The sequence below is a fragment of the Prunus avium genome, chromosome 5 (genome assembly GCF_965620075.1).
Source record: "Prunus avium chromosome 5, drPruAviu1.hap1.1, whole genome shotgun sequence".
Classification (NCBI taxonomy): Eukaryota; Viridiplantae; Streptophyta; class Magnoliopsida; order Rosales; family Rosaceae; genus Prunus; species Prunus avium.
This window is the reverse complement of record NC_142288.1, coordinates 28,013,723-28,036,181: the sequence shown is the minus strand read 5'-3', so window position 1 is coordinate 28,036,181 and position 22,459 is coordinate 28,013,723. Positions and strand designations below refer to the sequence as shown.

The 22,459-nt window shown below is 38.1% G+C and overlaps 5 protein-coding genes and 2 pseudogenes across 7 annotated transcripts; 4 read left to right on the top strand and 3 right to left on the bottom strand.

The window, feature by feature from the left end:
• Nucleotides 1-408: 408 nt before the first annotated feature.
• On the bottom strand, nucleotides 409-3,692 carry LOC110762310 (protein NEN1). The gene is made up of 6 exons (XM_021964912.2): nucleotides 3,087-3,692; nucleotides 2,505-2,662; nucleotides 2,233-2,279; nucleotides 2,078-2,141; nucleotides 1,161-1,906; nucleotides 409-867 (listed from the first exon to the last, which is right to left on the bottom strand). Exons 1-6 carry the CDS (start codon nucleotides 3,367-3,369, stop codon nucleotides 633-635), a joined length of 1,533 nt encoding a protein of 510 aa, XP_021820604.2. The 5' UTR covers nucleotides 3,370-3,692; the 3' UTR covers nucleotides 409-632.
• Nucleotides 3,693-3,871: 179 nt separating this feature from the next.
• On the bottom strand, nucleotides 3,872-5,981 carry LOC110762309 (pentatricopeptide repeat-containing protein At5g66520 pseudogene; annotated as a pseudogene).
• A 161-nt stretch (nucleotides 5,982-6,142) lies between these two features.
• On the top strand, nucleotides 6,143-8,537 carry LOC110762308 (Pentatricopeptide repeat (PPR) superfamily protein). Its single transcript, XM_021964910.2, has one exon. It carries the CDS (start codon nucleotides 6,143-6,145, stop codon nucleotides 8,048-8,050), a length of 1,908 nt encoding a protein of 635 aa, XP_021820602.2. The 3' UTR covers nucleotides 8,051-8,537.
• A 677-nt stretch (nucleotides 8,538-9,214) lies between these two features.
• LOC148294616 (two-component response regulator-like PRR1) lies at nucleotides 9,215-10,728 on the top strand (annotated as a pseudogene). The gene is made up of 3 exons (XR_015836089.1): nucleotides 9,215-9,758; nucleotides 10,271-10,449; nucleotides 10,612-10,728. The product of XR_015836089.1 is annotated as a two-component response regulator-like PRR1 (transcript).
• On the top strand, nucleotides 10,309-12,549 carry LOC110762311 (Tetratricopeptide repeat (TPR)-like superfamily protein). Its single transcript, XM_021964914.2, has 2 exons — nucleotides 10,309-10,449; nucleotides 10,612-12,549. The coding sequence occupies exon 2, from the start codon at nucleotides 11,089-11,091 to the stop codon at nucleotides 12,403-12,405; it is 1,317 nt and encodes a 438-aa protein (XP_021820606.2). The 5' UTR covers nucleotides 10,309-10,449; nucleotides 10,612-11,088; the 3' UTR covers nucleotides 12,406-12,549.
• A 1,256-nt stretch (nucleotides 12,550-13,805) lies between these two features.
• Nucleotides 13,806-16,327, top strand: LOC110762399 (RING/U-box superfamily protein). Its single transcript, XM_021965034.2, has 6 exons — nucleotides 13,806-13,962; nucleotides 14,086-14,260; nucleotides 14,631-14,809; nucleotides 15,047-15,133; nucleotides 15,514-15,672; nucleotides 15,934-16,327. The coding sequence occupies exons 2-6, from the start codon at nucleotides 14,161-14,163 to the stop codon at nucleotides 16,054-16,056; spliced, it is 648 nt and encodes a 215-aa protein (XP_021820726.1). The 5' UTR covers nucleotides 13,806-13,962; nucleotides 14,086-14,160; the 3' UTR covers nucleotides 16,057-16,327.
• A 343-nt stretch (nucleotides 16,328-16,670) lies between these two features.
• On the bottom strand, nucleotides 16,671-20,666 carry RPE (D-ribulose-5-phosphate-3-epimerase). Of its 2 annotated transcripts, none has more exons than XM_021964989.2 (10): nucleotides 20,400-20,666; nucleotides 19,798-19,912; nucleotides 19,411-19,551; nucleotides 19,212-19,325; nucleotides 18,769-18,847; nucleotides 18,031-18,140; nucleotides 17,884-17,940; nucleotides 17,466-17,535; nucleotides 17,288-17,371; nucleotides 16,671-16,825 (listed from the first exon to the last, which is right to left on the bottom strand). In XM_021964989.2, exons 1-9 carry the CDS (start codon nucleotides 20,513-20,515, stop codon nucleotides 17,322-17,324), a joined length of 852 nt encoding a protein of 283 aa, XP_021820681.1. In that variant the 5' UTR covers nucleotides 20,516-20,666; the 3' UTR covers nucleotides 16,671-16,825; nucleotides 17,288-17,321. The 2 variants fall into 2 exon arrangements, with proteins under 2 accessions (XP_021820681.1, XP_021820679.1); XM_021964987.2 differs by having other exon boundaries at nucleotides 16,671-16,881; nucleotides 20,400-20,663.
• Nucleotides 20,667-22,459: the final 1,793 nt, after the last annotated feature.

Below are 22,459 nucleotides of genomic sequence, written 5' to 3'. Positions count from 1 at the left end.
GGTTGTTTCTTCCAAAATTGGATGTGAAATTGACAAACCCTCGAAGCTTACGAGTATGTCTACCCCATTTCCTTTACCGAACGGACAAAAAATCAAGCACAAGATTCATCAGAAGGACCAAACGTAATAGTTGGGGCACTTTCTATTTCCTCATCTGCAAGTATTTTTTTGGGGTCATACACCCGCTTGTCATTCACTGCTCTTCCAAAGCTTCTAGCAGTCCAAATATGACAACTACTTTAGCATATACAATTTACTTTTCCTTGGGTTCAGTTCTGGTCATGTACTTACTCGGGTAGGCTACTTTAATAAGTTTATGATATACAGATTGCACTTTGCTTTATTTTACTGGCTGTAACGACATCGTCAAGACCGACATAGCCGTTCACCGTTACAAAAAATGTAGAATAATAAAGAAAGGCCTTGTGACTGTTACATAACCTCAAATTCATATTTAAAGAATATGTATGGTAGCATAGATTTTGGAGTTACAAGTCACAACTATCAGTATTCCCTGTTTTCCATTTTCGATCATGAACATGAAAAACTGTTCTCCTGAATATGTCAGTCTACTTCAATCTAATTAACAAAGCAACAGCCCCCCTTGATTGAATAAATCAGTGATGCATCCATCAATTCGAATGAATAATCAATTTCTTTGCCACCAACCTAATGCCTGCACTCTGCTGATAGTCATATGGGTCCAAGGAGAAGAAAGCATCCATAAAACTCCCCTTTTTGAACAAGGTACTAAGTTCTGAAGCATCAATCTTAGTGAAGACTAGCCTCTGCTCAGTGCCAGAAGGCTCTTTTTGATATATCTCTGTGGCGTAGATCGCAATATCCCCACATACTGCTGTCTGTATACTGCAGAAACAAACATAGAAAGCATCACATATCTAATCAGTTCAGACGAATCTTCAAGGAGGGAAATTTTGAAGTACTCTTCATCTACACTACTAAAAAGGTCATGACTTGCAAGGTTATAAAACTTTGGCTCAGTTTATTTTGTAGAAAAAACCAGAAATAATACAACAGAGTTTGATACACTGGGATGAAATGTAACTTTCTCAATAGCCAATAAACTGCAGAAAAAAACCGTGTTTTCTTATGAGAGAGAGAGAGAGAGGATAAAAGCGAGGACTAAGACTATAACTTACTGCAATCTCACTGTAGGGTAGTTGTAGAAGCCCTCTTTCCGGATCACAACAGGTCTCCATTCGGAGTTGCTTCCAGAATCCACAGACAACTTCTGTGCAATGCCATCACATGCATCAAGAACTTCACATAAATTTGGTGATGCATCGGCGACAATATTCAATCTTGGCCGTCCAGCATGATCAAAAAACTTTGTATTGATTCCAAACCGTAATTTCATATGCCTACAGCAAAGCTGCAAAGTGACTTCTTTGTGTAATAACTTTATCCTCTGACTCCCACGATACAACGGAGCAAGGGAAGCACAGATAGAAGGAATAAAAACTTCATCAGGCTGTAAAAATCCCACACTGCTATTGCAACTCTCAGATGCAGCAGCTGGGGAAGAACTATTGGGAGTCTCTGGTACAGGTACTTCTACCATGGTGGTGTCTGGCTGATTCAACTCTTTCTGCACTTCGATGCTGAGTGGGCCCATGTCAAAGGGATCTGGTTGAGCTGTGATAGATTCAACCAGATTAGAGACTTCTGCGTTTTGAGTCCTAAGAGATGCTATTGGATGATTCTCCCCTGTTCTTTGATTTGTAAAAGATGACACCTGAGCATCCTCATGCTTAATTGATGAGGAAGTGTTCATGTTCATTTGTCCCCTCTTCTCAGCAGATGATTTTCCATCACTACGACTTCTTGTGGTAGCATTTGGAGAAACCCAACTGTTCTCTGTGAATATGTCTGGGAGGCTAGACTCCTGTGAGTACATCAGACTTATAGTCAATTTTTTACTATTGATATATTTTCTTGAGTTTACCTTCAAATGGTCCAACAAGTGAAATTCAAGATAACTATAAGAAGTGTGAACATATTAATGCCATATTAATAATGAATTCATTCTTCATGCCTTTCAAAATAACATTATTACCAAGAATAAGACGGTTGCACAGTATTTCAAAACTTCAAGATTCATACGAACATCATCCAAACTCCTGAAAAATCACTAGATAAAACATTAGTTCAAGAAAAACAAATTGAAATCAAGAGCGAGTAACTAAATTACAAGCATGTTTGCACAAATACCTATGTGTCTGCTGTCCAAGCCCAAAATAGGTTGCAAGAGTGGCCATCTGCGCAAAATAATACGTCCCAAGTATGTATCAACATTCACAAACAAAATAGATCAACATCTAGAAGCTGCACAACTTTTCTGCCTCAAAATTACATATTTCATTTTGTCCTTTAAAGATTGATTTTGAAGAATTTAAAAAACTTATTTGAATCAAAATCTAACTGATAAGATTTATCATATATACACACACATGTTATATATGAGAGATGGAGAGAAAATGTACCTTCATGTTACCAGCTCTTCTTCCAAAGCGCTGTGTCAACAACGCCAAGGAATCAATTGTACCCTTGGGTTCTGGTGCAGGCCGACCAATGTGTGCGAACGCTTCCCGGATCCGAGCACAATCAAACCTCAGTATGTTGTGACCTGCCCATATACGTCCTACACACAACAACCATAAAGAAAATATCCCTCAACAAAATAAAATATCAACTAAAAAGTTTTGATGTCATCATTCCAAAATGAATCTCAACTTTTCCACTACCTACAACCACAGAAATGAAAATCCAAAGCACCCCTTAATTTTTTTTTTTTTTAATTGAGCTTAGTTTAGTTCAGCTAATCTTGCTTGAGTCGTTCTTTGTATTCTGATTCCTTCCTTTCATACCAAAAACAAATTCAACATATTTATAAATAAAAAAAACCTTGCTCGCAATTCAAACCAAACAAAGCATGAATATCACTTCATTTATGAAAAAGAATAAAAAATTTCACTTTTTTATAAAAAAAAATTTCCTCAATTTCTCAGCAACCAAACACTAACAGTTAGAGACTTAGCAAGAAAGGAAAAAGGAAATGAGCAAACCATGGAGAATGTCGTAGACCGTATCGGCGATCTCTTGAAAGGTAGGGGATGAAACGACGGCGTCTCTGGTAATGCCGTTACAGCGCACGGACAAGGAGGAGATTGAGGAGAGGTCGGCGGGTCGCACCAGGGTGGAGTAGCTCTCGAGCTCCACCAGCTTCCTAGGGCAAACCAGAATCGACCCAAACTCCAATATGGTGAACCCCTGGCCGGTTCGGGTCGGCACCGTCGTCTCCACGTCGAAGAACGCTATTTCGAACCGGTCTTCGCTCCGACTCACCATTTTCTATCTTCGCCGACAGGACAGTTACAGAACGGGCGTGTTTTAAACCGGGTTTTGATTTGATGCTCTCAAGACTTTATTTCTTGAAATTTAACCCGCCAAGTGTATATAAAGGAGTTGTTGAACACGGCTTTGCTTCCTTGGTGGGGTTTGTTGGTTTGGTTTTAATTTAGTTTTTGGGCCTAAACAGGCCCATGAAAAAGGCTTTTGCTTTGGTCCTGCTTGTCCTCAATAGGTGGGTGACCTGAGCAAAGAAGCAATGGGAATGCATATTTGGTATCTCATTCCTTGCCTTGCCTTGGTGTATGACCAAAGCTTCAAGTAACCCTAGGAGCAAGCCATGCATGAGGCACTTTGCCTTCTTGGAAAGCATGAACTGGTGCAAGCTCATTATAATTTAGGTGTCTTTGTTACTTCAGCTGTCTCAGAATCAAGAACACATCTTAGCATCCTATACTTGTTTCAGTATTTCTTCAGTTCATATGGATAAGAAGAGGGCAGATGTAAAATATTCATTTGAATGAAACATGATGTTGTGTTGCATGCAATGGAAGCCCTCTGATTACAAAGAATGGTACATCTATTTAATTTACAAAGACTATTTTAACTTACAGGCTAAAAAGTTTGAGAGAAAGCTTGAGGACATGCTTCTGTTTGACTTACCCATCAAGAGCTAGGAATGATTCTAGTGTTCTACTGTCAACATAGGACTCTGAAAGAACTTGTGACTCTAGAAATTAAACAAAAAGGGTCATCACAGAAAATGATATCCCACTAGAAATGATGAAAATGGATGCAAGTCTCATATACCGTATGTCAGACAAGATGTTGCCAGTAGCATGGCAGATTGCATTGCAGGAAAATTGACCCGACGCTTTCCCAATTCAAAAGGGAGAGAGAGCTGAATGAGATGTCGACATATTTTTCTTGCTATTCTGCAGCATGGGAAAGCATATCTGATATGTCTGATTTGGAGCCCTCCTGCAGTGATGGCCTGGTGATTTCACCAAGCATCTCATAGATTACAGATGCATGCTTATGGGTCCTATCACCTGCCACAAAATCATGAACAACTCCATTGATTTGAACCCAACTTCGGCCTGGGGGCTTTCTCACGCCCATCTTAACCATTTTCTGCCTCACAGAAGCAACATCTAGCCATCTTTTAGTAGAGGCATACGCATTTGATAAGAGCACAAGATAACCTGCAGCTTGGTCAGGGTCAAGTGCAACTGTCAATTTTTTAGCCACATGTGATGCGAGCTCAGCATTCTTGTGAAGCCTACAACCGCCAAGGAGAGCACCCCACACAGCTTCGTTTGGATTCATGGGCATAGTCTCCACAAGCATATGTGCTTCTTCTAGAAAACCAGCTCGGCTCAAGAGATCAACCATGCACCCATAGTGCTCAATCCTTGGGGTAAGTCCGCAAGTTTGCGTCATGAACTTGAAAATTCGACGGCCCTCGTCAACTAATCCAGCATGGCTACAAGCACACAAGACACCAATGAAAGTTATCTCATCAGGTCTTACATCATCAACTCCCGAGCTCAGCATCAATTGAAAGATATGAAGAGCTTCCTCCCCTCGACCCTGCTTTGCAAACCCAACGATGATGCTGGTCCACGAGACAGTGCTTCTTCTTGGCATCTGATTGAACAATTTATAGGCTTCTTCAATTAAACCGCAACTGGCATACATGTGTATGAGTGCATTGTACAAAGTCACCAACCGTGGCTCGGACTTCATCCACAGTCTCTCTTCAATGTACCAGTGAATCCACCTTCCCAATTTCAAGTCCCCTATTTCAGCACAGGCCGATAACGCTGCCACTAGCGCCACCTGGTCAAGTTCCACATTGGACCTCCTCATCTGACCAAACAAAGACAAAGCTTGCTTGCACCTCCCGTTTTGAGCACACCCCGCAATCATGGTCGTCCACGAGACAATATTCCTCTCTGGCATCTCGTCAAAAACTTGCCGCGCCCCATCAACATTCCGACACCTTATATACCCCCCAAGCAGTGAATTCCAACTCACAACACTCCTCTCACTCATATCGTCAAACACCCGGCGTGCATCCTCAACGCCACACCCTGACCCTCCACTAATTGCATACAAATTAACCAAACTCGTCTGGACAAACACATTAGAACCAAACCCATTTGCCAAAACTCTCGCATGCACCTGCTCCCCTTCTCTCACCAACCCTGACCTCGCACAAGCACTAAGAACATACAAATAAGTAAACCCATCAGGCTCAGCCCCAACACCTACCAGCCGATTATATAATTGAACAGATTTTCGGGGAGTTTCGCTTCTGGAATGGCCTCTAATTATCTGGTTCCACACAGTAGTACTTGGGTTTTCGACATTTTCAAAAACTTTGAGGGCATGATGGAGACACCCAGAAGATACATAGAATGATAATAATCTAACAAGAATGTAGCTTTTTTGGTTGAACCCGTGAACAAGTATTTGGGTATGAATTTGGGTAAGTTTTCTTATGGAGTTACAGCTCTGTAATAGAGAGAAGAGGTACTGCTGTAGAGCTCTAGAGGTTGCAGGGTTGGCGGGAATGGCTTCCATAACCGACATTTAAGGACGCTATTGGCAAAGCAAAACAAACTTGGCGTAATAATAAGGAGCTTAACGACGTCGTTTTATTTGCGCGAAACCAATAATCATTTGAGTAAATGTTGAAGCTCCTCTGTTCCATACACACACACACACCCATCTTCACCTTCTACACTTCCAGTTCCGCTTCCACCAAATGTTGAAGCTTTTAAGAGCACTTTCTTTCTCATCATCTCCATCTTCTTCTTCTTCTTCTTCTTCTTCTTCTTCTTTTTCGTCCTCATCCTCTTCTTCGTTATCCAATTTCACGAGCACCATACTCAAATGTCAAACCCCTACCCAAGCACTAGAGCTCTTCAATATTGCGTCAAAGCAAATGGGCCCAGGAAAGAATCTTCAGCTTTATGCAGCGATTACCCATGTTTTAGTCAGTGCCCAACGGTATGCTAAATCCAGGTGGTTGATAAAAGACCTCATCCACGACCTTCAAAAGTTCTGCAACCCCAGCCGTGCTTGTCACTTGGTTTTCGATGCACTTAACTGCTTAGAAAGCTCAAGGTTTTCTCCAGATGTGTTTGGAGTGTTAATTATTGGGTTATCTGAGATGGGCCTTGTTGAAGAAGCCTTGTGGGTGTACCGCAAGATTGGGGTGTTGCCTGCAATGCAGGCTTGTCATGCGCTCTTGGATGGGTTGGTGAAGACGGGTCAGCTCAAATTGATGTGGGAACTTTATAATGAAATGAGTTCTCGTGGATTGTCACCTAGTCTTGTTACATATGGCGTGTTAATTGGTGTATGTCGTAGAGAAGGCGATAACTTGAAGGCCCGTAAATTGTTTGATGAAATGCGTGATAGAGGGATTAAACCAACGGTTGTGATCTATACATCTATTATTCGGGGTCTGTGCAATGAGGGTAGAATGGTGGAAGCGGAAAGTATATTTAGGATGATGGGGGAAGCTGGTGTGCTCCCAAATCTGTGGGCTTACAGTACTCTGATGAATGGGTATTGCAAATTGGCTAATATTAAGCAAGCCCTTATCTTGTATGGGAAGATGCTAGGTGATGGCTTGCAGCCAAATGCTGTGATATGTAGTATTTTAATTGATGCATTTTGCAAATTAGGCCAACTGAGAGCTGCAAGGAGCGTTTTTGTATATATGGTTAAGTTTGGCGTTGTTCCTAATATATCTGTGTATAATGCTTTGATTGATGGGCACTGTAAGGTTCAACAATTATCTCAAGCTATGGATTTGAAATCAGAGATGGAAAAGTTTGGAATTTTGCCAGATGACGTGACTTACAGCATCCTAATTAAAGGTCTGTGTACTGTTGGTGGAGTGGGAGAAGCACATCACTTACTTCAAAAGATGGAGAAAAAGGGATTAATTGCGGTTTCTGTGATTTATAATTCACTAATTGATGGGTATTGTAAGGAACACAATATAGGGAAGGCTTTGGAGGTGTGCTCTCAAATGATTCAAATTGGTATGGAACCCGACGTCATCACCTTCAATCCTTTGATTGATGCATATTGCAAGATGGGGAACATGGAAGCTGCTATGGACTTGTACTCACTGGTGAGTAAAAGCCTTGTGCCTGATATAGTAACTTACACAACTTTGATCGATGGGCATTTTAAAGTTGGTAATGTGAAAGAGGCTCATCGGCTGCATCAGGAGATGCTGGAGGCAGGCCTCACCCCCAATGCTTTTACTGTTAGTTGCTTGATTGATGGCCTGTGTAAAAATGGAAGGACTTCTGATGCAATCCAACTTTTTCTGGAGAAAACTAAAGCTGGCCCCTCTATATATTCCCCAAATCACATAACTTATACAGCTTTAATTCATGCTTTGTGTGAAGAAGGCCAAATTTTCAAGGCAACCAAGTTCTTTTCGGATATGAGATGCTATGGTTTGAGACCAGATGCATTAACTTACGTTGTCATGTTAAATGGGCACTTCAAAGCCAAGCATATGATTGGCGTGATGATGCTGCAAGCAGATATGATAAAGATGGGTATGATGCCCAGTGCACGCGTATGTGCAATCTTAGCTAGGGGTTATCGAGAAAGTGGGGACCTAAAATCAGCTCAGGTATTGTGAGGAGGATCAAATGGAATTAGGTTGGTTCTTGGTCGTAAGAGGCTACAGTTTGGAATAGAATTAAGATCTCTATATTGGTTTGGAGATTAACAATATCCTTGACAGAAAGGACCTCTAGAGTTATTGAGAATATATGAAATAGTTCATGCTGTGTTATTGGCTCAAGTAACAGACAAGTTGGATTAACATTACATCTTCTCTACTGAGAGGTGAAAGACTAACCTATTTGTTGAATAGTGCAATGCTTACTATTGTGAACGGGTTTTAATGCCTGCAAATACACTCGGATGCTCATGGTCATTGTCAAAGCATTCCTGATTCGAGTTAGGCCAATCTTGTTGGACAGTTTCTATTGCTTACATAAACTAGCTCTGTTGGTTTGGTTCATATTTGTATTTCAATTTGTTAAAGTTGTCACAGAGCAGAAGTTAGTGTAGCAGCAAACTTGGATAATGTGAAGTTCATAAGATCGTGTTTTTTTTTATTTGGTCGAATGAGGTGATATTATTAAGGTTCGAAATCCTCAAGATATTAGAACTTAGAAGAATGGCATGTTGCTTCTCGCATGGAATTCTCACAGCAACTTTCTCAGTGTGTGATTAGTCCAGGGCAAGCCTATTTGAATTTCCACGCCAGAAAGCCTTGTCTTAAATGTTTTGGTAACTTTGAAACGGATAATGAGATTCCTGAAAAGGTTTCCTTTTATCCAAACAAGGGTGGCAAAGCCTTCTTCCCCATTTCATATGACTGAATGTTTTGCTGAGCATGTGACTGAAATTTTTTTGCTGGATGAAATCATGGATGTGCTTGATATTTTGTCATTTGGTAAAGGATGCAATGGCTACAATATACTCATATATGATACTGTGAGATAAATTTTATGGTCTAGCATGTGGAGCAAAAAATCTTGGGAAAGGATAAATCCTCCCGTGCATCCAATGTACTTCATTGTTTTTTTTCTCTACTAATTTCTAGCAGTGTCCACATGCAGCTTGTATATATATATATAGATATAAATCAACACAATGCTCTGCATCTATAAATTTTTGGGGTTTTTTTGCAGTAAATGGTTAGAAGTTGTGGATATAGTTCTAGTTTATTGCAGGTTACCCATTAATTTCAATTTGATCATTTTGAGAAAATCAATCTCAATTTTCGAATTCTGGAACGTATATAGTCCAAGACAATTATTGTGCAAGTCATAGCATGACATGTGGTGGTTATGTTCTGAAATGATTTTGGTGCGTTGAGTTTAGTTGTCGTAATCCACGAGACAATGGGGTTTAACCCTTAAAAATGGAGAAGGAGCTATGAGCTTAATTTAGAACTCTGAAAAGGTGAGATGCTGTAAAATTTATGGTCAGATCCTCAAAATATCCGGCTGGAGGCCGTGCAAGCCAACCTGAAGTTTGGTAGGCCAAACTTTTTGTTGGGTAACTGGTGTGTTTGTGGCATGGGAGTTTGATTGCTGCATGGATATGTGCATCTCTAGGCCTTTGCTTGTGTGCTGCTGATCAAAATTTCAATGGAGAAAGGTAAGAAAATAGACATTGAAAACAGCAGCAGGCATTATGGTAGCAGCAGAGCTAAGAGCAAGAACATGTCCATTGATTGTAGCAGAGTAAGAATTATGTCGTGTGACCGCGACGCAGAGAGTTGTGAGGAGGTTTGCACACTACTGACAAAATGCAGTTATTATCAGGGTACGTAATGTAACATAACGTACGTATATGTATATATCAATCCTTTCTTCTTGCATTTTTTTGATCATGGGCTGAAACAAAGTTTCCAATTAGTTTGTTTTCTTGAATTCCAAACAGTTTGGAGTTTAGATGTATAATATGCAGCAGCTCTGTCTTCTAGCATGTGCAACCTTGAGTTCTAATACTAATCTACAGTATAGCCGCTTTAAATACACCCGGCTATACTTTTAAAATATGTTAATATTTAAAGAGTATAGCCGCGCGGCTATACCATTTAAATGCATTCAAATATTTGGACTGTATAGCCGCGCGGCGATACTTTTATATATATTCGAATATTTTAAAAGTATAGCCGAGCGGCGGTACTCTTTAAATATATTCGAATGACAGTATGGCCGCACGGATATACTGCACAAAATGATTTTCTTTTTTAATTATTTTAATTAGTAATTAATGCACTATATATTCTTGTATCAAAATTGATACAAACAATATGCTTGGGAGCCATGTAAATTAGCACATCATACTTTGCTTTCCTTGCTGTTTTGAAGTGCTGTCAACGCAGGACGAAAGCCGTTTTCTTTACAATTTCGTAAAATTTGGTGCTACTGATTATCTGGTGAAGCCATTATGCATTGACGTGACGAGATATTAAACTTGTGGATCCACTCTTGGAGGCAGAGGAAGCCTCCTACGGTAGGCATCCCTCTGTTTTTTTTCTTAACAACATGGGAATGGCTGGTTACCGAGTGATCCATATTGTGCTCAAATCTTTTGCTTGTCACCTAGACAGAGAGTTAAATCGAAAAACACTCATATATGTTTGTGTCTTTGTTTGGTTTTTATTTTCTCTTACAGGGGCTCGAGCCGCCACGGAAGAGCATTAGTCTTGTGGTTTCAGTCGAAGCAACTATGAACAACATCTTGGTCTTAGATGACACTATCACAGATGAAGAGTTTCCAGAGGTTCCATAGCCGACTTTGTATGCATCAAAAAAATAAATGGCATGATTATAATTACTGAGCTTCTATGCATGTAGATTTTATGTAGCAGATGAACACCAGTTAGTATTTTAATGATTTCCAGACGTAACAAATTTGAAATGGTCCAAAATCCACCCAAAGTGTTGTGATGCTAAAAAGTCCTCTGTTTCTGGTTTTTCCTATTAAAAAGTGTTAATAACAATTAACCAAAATGATACGTTATTGTAGGCTGTAGCTAACAATTAACCTAATGATTTCTGTAATTAAATTTGATTAGAGATTGAACAAGCACAAACCAATATTGAACATAAATAATACCATAATGTCGTTTCTATTCTTGTAGCGAAGATCATGAGATTCCTGAAAAGGTTTCCTTTGGCAAAACCTTGTGCACCATTTCATCTTCCTAAAACCCAACTTCACACACACCTCAAACCACCTAAAGCAAACCAGACCCTTAAGAGATACCTCAAATCCAATTGCACCATCAAAGCTTTCTTACTGTTTAGAGACATATTGAGAAAAAGCCCTTCCACAATTGATAGCTATACTCTCTTGTTTGCCCTCAAAGCTTGCTCCCAAAAGTCTGTCTCACTTGAGGGGAAACAACTGCATGCCCTTTTGCTTAAGTATGGCTTTCAATCCATAGTTTACCTCCAAACATCTCTTATGAATATGTACTCTGCTGCGGGTAATGTTGTAGGTGCACACCTAGTGTTTGATGAAATACCCTGCAAAAACATAGTTTGCTGGACCACCTTGGTTTCTGCTTATGTCGACGATCAACAGCCTAACAAAGCTCTTCAGCTGTTCAGGCAGATGCAGATGCACAGTGTGGAACCTGATCAAGTTACGTTGACAGTTGCTCTCTCCGCGTGCGCTGATCTTGGAGCATTGGAAATGGGAGAATGGATTAATGCTTATGTCCGTCGTAAATATGAGTTCGACACAGATTTAAGCTTGAGCAATGCTCTTGTTAACATGTATGCAAAATGTGGGGATATTGGAACTGCAAGGAGATTGTTCGATAGCCTGCAAGAAAAGGATGTTATGACTTGGACATCAATGATTGTGGGGCATGCGTTACATGGACAAGCAGAAGAAGCGCTTAAACTCTTTGGACAAATGAAAGAAGTGAGTAATAACACCAGGAAGAACAAGAAGAACGGTAGCTATGGAAGCTCTTCAATTGTCCCGAATGACGTTACTTTCATAGGAGTTTTGATGGCCTGCAGCCACGCCGGGCTGGTAGAGGAAGGGAAGTGGCATTTCAAAAGCATGTGTCAAGAGTACGGTTTGAAGCCCAGAGAAGCTCACTTCGGCTGCATGGTGGATCTTCTCTGCCGAGCCGGGCATCTGCAAGAAGCTTACGATTTTATTTTGAAGACAGAAGTGCCTTCAAATGCAGTGGTTTGGAGGACATTGCTGGGTGCATGCAGCCTCCATGGAGATGCTGAACTTGGGTCACAAGTGAGGCAGAAGCTGCTTGAGTTGGGGCCAAGTTATGTTGGCGATGATGTTGCTTTGTCCAACATCTATGCTGCCAAAGGCATGTGGGAGAAGAAGGTGATTGTTAGGGACCAAATAAAGCAAAGAAGATCTCCTGGTTGCAGTTCAATTGAGGTGGGAAGGTGCATTGCTGAAGCAAAGAAGATCTCAGGCAGTTGATTCTAAGTATACGGCCACTCGCCTGAGCTTTCAAGCCTAAACGAGTCTTGAGGGAGAACAAAGGTTGTAGTGCAACTGTGTTGCTACTTGTAACTTAAATATCAGTACTTGTTTTATATGTTTCAAGATGGATTTTTATTTTCTGAGGAATGCATGAATGATCTTAGGAAAATTAAAGAAAGAATTTAATCTTAAGTTTAAATTGGTTATATAAACATAATGAATTAAAGTCAATTGCATTTGATACCAACAAACAATGACAAGTCACCTACATTTGGTGCCAACGCACAATGGCACAATGTCACGATACATATGCAGATGAATTCGAACCTCTATATTTAAAGATTCTAAATCTTTATCCTTAAAGATTCCAAACCTATACATTGAAAGATACATGTTACATCTAGAAATATTTTAATCAACTAATCAAATAACTTAAATGTAATACGTCAATTTTGAAATGATGACACATCTATATTTAATTAACAATTGTTCTAATAATTTAATCTAATAACTTTAATATAAGCCGTAAAATTTTGAAATTATGACACACATATATATTTAATTAACAAATATTATAATAATTTAATCTATTAACTTAAATATAAGCCGTGAATTTTGGAATTTTTGACACACGTATATTTAAGTTACTTCAACTTGACATTATTAAGTCTAAATCAAAACAAACAATAGAGAAAAAATAAAAAACCTGACCCCACCGTGACAGCCGCCCATTACCCAACCCAAACCACCCCATCCCACCCCACCCTTTTAAGAAGAACTTATATGTAATGTGAATGCCATTGTGACGGTATTTCAAACCTATCAAAGTATTATCATATCAGAAATTCGTATTGTTATGTCGGAAAGTTGAAATACATGGTAATGAGTGATTGATTTGGGATTAAACAACCATGAAGCGCCCTCTCCTCTTTTTCTGCCTATCTCTCCCTCTCCTTTGAGTTTGAGTTCAAATAACCATGAAGCGTTCGGACAAATCAATTCATGGAATCTTTCGAGCTCGGCTAGCCTAGGAGCACCCACACCCATGTTCCCGACACGAGACAGTTCCAGAATAGTAAAAATCGGTGGGGGTGGGGTCAGCTGTGAGGTTCGGGTTGGGTTGGTGGGGTGAGGGGGTGGCTACTTTTTATTTATTTTTCTTTATTTTTTATTTTATTTTAATTGTTTATCATTTTATCTAGAACTTTTTTTGGGGAGCAATTATTTAGACTTTTTTTGTTGTTTTTGAACTAGCAATTATTTAGACTTAAGAATCACATAACAGCTTGCCACCTATACCATACTCGCACTCCACTCTCATCCATTTTAGGGTAAATTATTCTTTTTCCTTTTTATATTATTTTGGACTTTTAATTTAATATCTTTTTTGGACTTATCCAAGTCTCAAGAATTGATTGCTTTTCTCTGATATTTATCTTGCCTTTTGCTTTATCAATCCTCTGCTTTGGATTTGTTATCATCTCTGATACCACCCAAAATTAGCAGACAAGCTGTAAAGTTTGAGCCTTTATATCATTTACAAAATCTTGATCGGTAACAGTTCCCTTATTTATGTCATTAGCCTATCCTATCCGTTCAATTAATTTTCTGCAAGTTTCATGAACTAGGGCTAGGGTTCCATTTTCTACATTAATCTTTCTCAATCTCTACCTGTAGTCTGAGATTTGTGCAGCAGAAAACCCCACTTTGAGTTTCAGTAATCCGACAACTTTTTGCCTCTACTTGACCGTTATGGAGACCGCTGAGCTACAAAGGGTTGGAGTCGTTCAACGTGTTCCTCTGCTTATCATTAATTTCGTTGCTGGAGCTCTGGTTTTGCTCTGTGCTCTTGGTATTTACAAATTCTTATTGCTTTATTTTATTTTATTTTGCTTTCCTCTTTCAATCTTCAATTTTCAGCGGTTGTGATATCATATCAGCTTGTGGGTTTTGGTTATTTTTCATATATGTCAAAGTGCGTGCCTGTGTTTATTGTGTTTGTATGGAACTTCATGTTTTGAACTTGATGTTCATGGTGCTTTCGTTTCTTTTTTTTTTCAATAAATGTTTGAAGAATTGTAAATCTAATGTGTAACTAAGAAATTGATGTTATTTTTCCCATGTCCGATTATGAAGAAGCTGATTTAACTATATAATAGTAGTGATATATATTCTTTTTAATGGGGATTGATTTGCGTCTTTACGTTATCGTCCTCTTGCAGCTGGATTTTTCACAGGAGGTATTGCTGGTGCTTTAGCTGGAAAAGCTTCTGATAAAGGTGTTGTTCGTGGAGCTGGACTGGGTGCTGTTGCTGGGGCTGTACTCTCTGTAGAGATTTTGGAGGCGTCACGTGATTTACTGCGTCTAGGTCGGCCTGGTTCACGAAGATCTTCATTGATGGTTAGTTGTTACGCTCTGGTATATAAGTTTCTCTTTCTTTCTTTCACACCAAAGGTGATCCTTAGAAATGTCTGGACCATGATTGAAAAAATTTGGTTTTCAGCTGAAGTTTATAATCAGGGACCCATAGTTAAGCTTATACAGGCATAGCATCACATCATCGTAATTTTCTATCCGTTTATGGAAGGTAGCCTTAGTTCTTCAACTATAGACTGATTGTCTGTTTTTTGGGTTCAGGCAGAAATTACAGAGGAGCTTATTTGTTGGAGATTTGAGGAGGAAAACTTAGCACCACCAGAAGGGCACACTGCTAACCAGTGGCAGGTTTTCACTCTTTAACCCACAAACTTTTTTCTTTTGAAGCAATATCATTTGAAAGTTGAAAATTTTGTGGGTGCACATAGGCATGTCCAGTTTAGTTGGATGCTAGCAAGCGGATTGCGTTTCCCTTTCTATCTCAGCTATCCATTTTGACTTCCTCATTACACCTTGTCGCCTTTTCTTTGCTCCCAAATTTTTTATTCCTAGATTTTCATATGACCCAGCTGCTTTTGAATCCAGCCTTTGACCTCATTACACCTTGTCGCCTTTCTTACCACTTTATTGTTCTGAAAATTAATGATGGGACAAGTTATTCAAAAAAAAACTCTGACGATGTGTCCCTCAATTGCTTTTTATCTAATTTATTAAGCTGGAATGAGCAGGTTACCTTCGCTAATCTTCGCCGTGATGAGATTTATGATGCCTTTGGAGGATCTGAAACTAAAGGGCTGTCAAGGGATGTGCTGAAGAAATTACCATCTCATGTGATTGTGGGGGATACCAGGGCAGCTCAAGGTTTCTGTTGTACGATATGTTTGCAGGTCAGAACTCTTTCTAGGAATGCTTGAACTTTTTGTTTCTGGTAGTTTTAAGTGTTGATGTGGCAAAGATAATAATAGTTGTTGTACTGCTATTATGGAAATTTCTTAATCAATACTTAAATCTTAATTTTGTATAAATATCTCTATAATTATCTTTAATATTTCGAGAACGGTGCAATTTCCCTACATGTATTAATTCACTTCAATTTAACTGAAAAGGGCTCTACCTAAATCTCAACGATAACAATATGGTTTCTGCAGGATGTTGAAGTAGGAGAAATTGCAAGGACCCTACCCCTGTGTCAGCATAAATTTCACCTGGCATGTGTGGACAAGTGGCTCATCAGACATGCATCATGCCCGTTATGCAGACAAAATGTGTGAATGAAATACATGTATTTTGTGTACAGTGCTGTTTCAAAGAGAAGTTACTAGCCCATTAGTGGGAATGTATATAATGGTTATGGTCTTTTCCTGTACTTTAGCCTTTGCAGTTTGGGGGTTTGTATGTTTTTTTTTCTTTCTATACAGTGTAAATAACATAGTTCCTTATGAGGCATTATGTTACTCCTTTTAAAGATGGAGTGGATATTGAAAGTTGCTGTTTTAGATGCAAGTTATCAATACAAAAATTTCAGAAATGTTGGGAAAGAAACTTTATGCCTTGCAATGAAAATGCATTTGTGTATTTCAGAAATTTTCAGAAATTTATGCTCCCCCTTGATCTTCTTCTCGTGCTCATTTTACTCTTAAGTCAGTATTTTCCTTTGACATTTCATTGTTGTTGGAGGAGGTCTGGAGGCCATTTCACCCTGAGTCAATATTTTCCTTTTGCATTTCATTAAACCCAAACACATTCTGTTGAGGAGCTTTGCTTTATGCAGATAGCAAAATTTTGATAAACTATGTAGAAAACATAATTTAATTTCTTTTTGGCCTGAATGTGCGGTTAGTTTTAAAGTTTCGAACTCTGATTTAATTCAAAAAGGCAAGGAAGAAAAAAGGGAAGACAAGAAAATTCTTCATTAAGATGGAATGATCTGTTACAGAGCCAAGGGCTTGAAGTTCGAATTATCAAACCCCTGTATGGTACAGAATCTATGCATCACAGGGGGCCCGTAGACTTGATTGCTTAATAGTTTATCTCTGTTCTCTGATACAAGAGAAGATGAAAATGATGAGTATGCTTCCGAGCTTGTACTTAAATTTCTGCATATACAAAGATAACTTTGTTCAGGTTAGTCAAAAAAATTGTCAGAACAAGACGAATATCATGCTCTCAAGAATCTCTTCTAAATTTACAAGCTTTTCCATTGCTCAAATCCATAGCCGTGCATCATGTCTGGAAATTCAAGAAGTCATCAACCAGATGAATTTCAAGAAAACAATTTGGGCTGCATGTTGGTGAATTGATTTAAAGAAAATGCTAATAGGTTTTTGCTTATCACCACTGTTGAGGATTTCTTACCATGGTGATTCTTTTTTCCTTTTTCTCGTCTAATTGCAGTAATCCTATCCAACTACAGTACCAAAAATATCATACTCCGAAAATTCATTCAGAAACTCAAATGAAGTGAGGATATAACGTATATGGAAATGATGACTATGGAATCACCTTTTGAAAACAACAGGATCATTTGGAGGTCATTTCACACTGCAACTGCTACAGGCCTTTTACTGTTCTTGATTCCTTTTATAGCTGCAAGATGGTAAATAGAAGCCAACATTAAGATATAAGTGCATTAGTTCATCTGGACTAATAATATAGGTTTTCCGATCTGTACGGTTTATACCTTCAGCATAATCTTTAGCTCCAAAGACAGCAGAACCGGCAACAAGAGCATTAGCTCCAGCCTCAATAACCTGCCACCATAGCAAACATTTGAAACCGGACTCATTGCATCCTAAGTCGTGCACCTCCTTTCACACTTAACAAATGTGTTCAGGTTCAATTAATCAACACGACCCTGCCCCAACCCCCATTTTTCTTTACGGAATCTTTTCCCCAAGTCCCACTTTCTGTGTTGATTTTATATTTCAATTTGTGGATCACAATGATAATGTCAAACATAATCTGAATCCAACAGTTGTTTTAATGCTTTCAGAAAGGGTAAGTTAGATTTTCTGATTACTTCTTAGCATGACGTAGTTAACCATCAGGCTCCATTTCAATTATTTTATAACAGGTACATCAACACTTGGTCTACACACCTTATATGCATTTGCTGGACCAACTCCACCATCCACTTCAATCCATGGGTTCACCCCCTGTAGTAATAACAAACAAACTATGAATACCTCTTCAGCTCACATAAAATGCAAGAATAGAACCCCACAAAATATGAATAGAGATCATACTTTCTCCACGCAGAGTCTTCTTAATTCTGAAATTTTCTTCACTTGGCTCTCTATGAAGCTCTGCCCGCCAAAGCCAGGGTTTACCGACATAATCAAGACCAGATCAACCACTGAAACATGCAAAAGATAGTCAATATCACTACTTTTCACTAGATGATATACCATATAACTCCAATTATAATATTGTTAGATGACTTAATACGGGAGTAACACTCATTTTTCTTTTTGTACTCTCCCTTCCCATGCATGAGCTCATCTTTTAAAAATTAAGGGACAGATAAGTTTTTGTTTTTTAAGGAATATTCTGGCAGATTTTTTTATATAAGTTTTCCTTTCTTACGATATTTACATATATAAAATAGTTGTACTACTACAAGTAATTTCTGTAGAAACCATTGCTTGTTGTCAATACCATTAACCAATAATCCCCTCCAACATCTATATGTTAAAAACCTTTAGCAGAATACTGGTATCCGACAAAAAACTTGGTCTTTTCGCCAGCATGTTTATTCTTGTTATCCAGATTTTCTTCACCTTTTCGTTTACTACTTCAATTATTTGAAGCTTAGCCTGTCAGGAAGGCAAGGTATGTAACTAGACCCAATCCCATGGGCAAAATACTCCACAAAGAGGAAAGAGCCTTGAGAAGCAAGATCCCCGTTAGCGTTTTTATAAGGCAACAGCATGACTATATTCCCTAAAAGAATGAGAATATAATATTTTCACAAAAACACTCACCATCAAGGACGTACTCTATTGCAGTTAGTGGGGTACCAGGGTTGAGGACAACTCCAGCTTTAGCTCCCAGACTCTTTATCTGAATAATAATAAAAGTGTAGGATTACTAAAAAGATGAATTAGTAGCACAAACCATATTCCTTTTCTGGTAATGATTGCATCTTATGCACCATAAATGTATGGTTACTTAACACAGTGTCTATAGCAGGGATAAGCCTAAATGCATTCTCATAAAACAAGAAAAACAATTTGGATCATGCAGCCCTAGCTTGGTTTCACCATCTATGTCTATCACTTCTTCACTTCTCACAATTTGGATAAGCCTAAATACATCCCATGAATTCTGAGTAGAGACAAGATAACACAAAACTAATTTTAATATAACTCAGATGTCTCCATGTTTTGACACATGTGGAATCACAAGGATAAGAAGGAAATCTTACCATATTAACTGAACGATGTAAATGGATGGTGGACGATTGTTCAGCATGAACACTGACAATGTCGGCTCCAGCTTTGATAAAATCTGGCACTCGCTGCTCGGGTTCTACAATCATCTGGAGCATTTAAATTTCACATTAGTTCTTGCTTTTTATTCAATGTCTATCCAATTCATATCAAAACATGTAGAACAAAAAATACCAGATGCACATCCAACGGAAGGTCTGTCACAGGGCGCAAGGCATCAACTACAAGAGGTCCAATGGTAATATTTGGAACAAAACGACCATCCATTACATCCACATGAATCCAGTCACAACCTGCCAACTCTACAGCTTTTACCTAGATAAAGTGAGAGTCAAACTATAATGCCCAAACCAATATGAAAATGCCACAAATATCAGCAAAACTGCTAAGAGTTTCAACTTATATTTCTACATTTGAAAATCTGAGGAAACAATTCTAAACAATTTTTTGGCAATGAAACAGATTATAGACAATTTCAAGTTTCCATAATCCATGTTGCCCTTACAATGTAGTAACTGAAAAAGAAAATTTCACTAAGAAGTTAAAAAATAAGAATAGAACCTGCTCTCCCAACTTTGCAAAGTTGGCAGAAAGAATAGATGGAGAAACAATGATATCACTTTTTGAGAATTTATCAACCCGAGCTGAAGCCTTCACCACAGTCTTACATTTCTTCCTGAAATCAAACGAGCACGATTGCAAAATGTCAGGCACAAAATCAAATACCAACAATATATCAAACTTGATGACCATAATATCTATTTGCACACAGCACACAGAACTCTGCTCTTTATAAACAAAATCAAATGAATACATTTACTTGAAATTCACCCTTCTCATAAAGCAAGAAAGAATCACTATTTTCTTAATGGCACTTTGAAAGAAAGCACATATGGGTGCAGCTCCAAAAAAGTTATCCTCATCTTTGCCAACAGTCATCATCAGAATAAAATGATTTCCAGTATAAATTTGGACTCACGCCAATAAAACTGTGTGACAGTTTTTAAGAAAATTTAAACATTTCCAACGCTGTATTACTTTTCACAACTGGGTTTCATCCGAACACGCAAATATGATATCCTAGACTTGAAAATCCAAAATACAATCAAACCCAATTGGAATTCAAAGGAAAAAAAAGGTACACCAAATCAAGAAAACAATACCTTGTGAAGGTAAGAGAAGTGGGCTGAGAAAGACATGGTTTTTTAAGCTTAAGACCTCCACCAAGTCCACTGATCTGGGACTTGAGAGTTGATGAGCAAAGTGAAGCAGCTGACATCTTTTCCCTCTGAATCTCTGTCTGTGGCTTCAACGGTTAGTTGGTGCCGTAGTGAGAAAAAGGTTTGGTCTTTTCTTTCTTCAAACTTTCTCTCTTTGCCTTCCCACCAATCCTTCAGCATAGGATTGACAAAGAAAAATCTCGGAGAAATTTAGGAAGAAAAAACCTGTGGGCGACACGTGTCACCGCGGTTTTTTTGGTGTGTGTGGGAATTTTCTTATCTGCAATGGTTGGCGCTCTATAGATGAAACTTGCAAGTGGCCAAAGGCTGTTTGCTAACGTTGGGCTCTTGTCCCCATACTTCTGTTGAAAACAGACTTCTTCTTTTTTGGTCGAAACTGTTGAAAACAGACTTAACAAGAATTTCAATTTGTCCACATAATTAAGGGTGCTGAAATGTTTTTCACTTTTTATGTTTTTCTTTCACTAACTTACAACTCAGTGTGACAAAATTAGATAATGTTGTTTTCTCAAACAAATCACCTTAAAATGAAGAGAGACAACCTGTTCAGCAAACAGGGAGAAAAGCTTGGTATATTTGGCAATGGTTAGGTGAATCACTTGTAAACACAATGTGTAATTAATTCAAAATCACCTTCAATTAGAAGTTGTTTGGAACCATGACCTATTCATACTCTTCATACTAGTAGTCGTTGGATTCTCTGAGTTATGAATAAAATCTCTACCAGAGTGTTCATCAATCGAGTGCGCATTCATATATTAAGGAAATTTCGAAATGAAATTGAAAAATGTGCAAGCATGCTCTTTGGTGATCATGGTACTTATTATTCACTTCATATGCAAGTGCAGATGATCAATGTTACCAAAATTGCATGGGCGCTTGTAAATTGCTACCTCAGCTTTGTGTTCAACTATGCATATATAGGGCAATGCCCACATCCAACTCAAAATGTTGTGAACCATCTTAACTATATTGTAGACTTAGTTGCTCGAGTGACCAATGTGTCAAATATAACAACGATACTCTCCTTTTTCTTTTTCTTTTCCCTTTCTTTCTTTCGATATATATATAACATATCAATATGGTTCCTAGTCCCAATAATTATATACAACATATCAATATGGTTCAAACAAGGCACATTTTTGATGTTATTGTATTGAAATAAAGTATATATGGTTTAATAAAGTCAGACCTTTGGTGTTCAATTTGTTGTTATAGGTCCATAATTATCTTTCTTTTTCTCCTTGCATACTATACAGTGCCACAATTGATAAAAATGGATAAATAAATAAATATGCTTTAAAAATTTGTTAAATAATTTGGCAAATCGTCATTGTATTGGGAATAAGAGGATTTAGGGGTTTTCATTTGTCAAATAGAATAGAAGAAAAGTTATTTGGTGCTATAATATATTTAACATAGTTCTATTCTATCAAATGACTCCAATTGTTCATAATTTATTCAATTTTACCTATAAGAGGGAAAATAAAAACATGAAACCATCCCAATTATAATTGAAGTGATTTCTGAGGAACATCCAATCCAATTCACATTTCAAAACCCATTAAACACCTCATCATTCTCTCTTAGGCTAATCGAAATTTAATTTTCACACTTTATAAAAGATTACTTTAATTCAGCTCTAAACAAAAACATCTACGTGTGACAGTGCCATACGCTCACACATTCATAAAATGAAAGCAAAAGAACAATATAGTATCTTGATAAGAAAAAAGATAACATATTAAATTTATAAAAATTGAAAATGCTTGATGGATTTTTATGTTAAGGATTTCTAATCTTAATCATTAAATTGCATGTATGGTACATATTAACTTTACTAGCACATCTAATGGATAGCTGAGATTAGAAATCCTTAACCAATTATTAACTTAAAATCGTAGATGTTACTAAACTTGCTTTGAAACGTCAAGGAGTATAGCTTAGTTGGTTCAGCTCTTCCACATCCACCCATATGAGCC

Excerpts from the sequence above, each read along its gene's own strand:
- LOC110762399 (XM_021965034.2), top strand. The coding sequence starts at position 14,161 with ATGGAGACCGCTGAGCTACAAAGGGTTGGAGTCGTTCAACGTGTTCCT. Across the intron at positions 15,134-15,513 it reads ACACTGCTAACCAGTGGCAG|GTTACCTTCGCTAATCTTCG; the intron begins GTTTTCACTCTT and ends TGGAATGAGCAG. Across the intron at positions 15,673-15,933 it reads GTTGTACGATATGTTTGCAG|GATGTTGAAGTAGGAGAAAT; the intron begins GTCAGAACTCTT and ends TGGTTTCTGCAG.
- LOC110762311 (XM_021964914.2), top strand. The coding sequence starts at position 11,089 with ATGAGATTCCTGAAAAGGTTTCCTTTGGCAAAACCTTGTGCACCATTT.
- LOC110762308 (XM_021964910.2), top strand. The coding sequence starts at position 6,143 with ATGTTGAAGCTTTTAAGAGCACTTTCTTTCTCATCATCTCCATCTTCT.
- LOC110762310 (XM_021964912.2), bottom strand. The coding sequence starts at position 3,369 with ATGGTGAGTCGGAGCGAAGACCGGTTCGAAATAGCGTTCTTCGACGTG. Across the intron at positions 2,663-3,086 it reads GGTCTACGACATTCTCCATG|GACGTATATGGGCAGGTCAC; the intron begins GTTTGCTCATTT and ends TGTTGTGTGTAG. Across the intron at positions 868-1,160 it reads TACCCTACAGTGAGATTGCA|TATACAGACAGCAGTATGTG; the intron begins GTAAGTTATAGT and ends TTGTTTCTGCAG.
- RPE (XM_021964989.2), bottom strand. The coding sequence starts at position 20,515 with ATGTCAGCTGCTTCACTTTGCTCATCAACTCTCAAGTCCCAGATCAGT. Across the intron at positions 19,326-19,410 it reads TTCCGTTGGATGTGCATCTG|ATGATTGTAGAACCCGAGCA; the intron begins GTATTTTTTGTT and ends TAAATGCTCCAG. Across the intron at positions 17,536-17,883 it reads GTCCAGCAAATGCATATAAG|GTTATTGAGGCTGGAGCTAA; the intron begins GTGTGTAGACCA and ends CTATGGTGGCAG.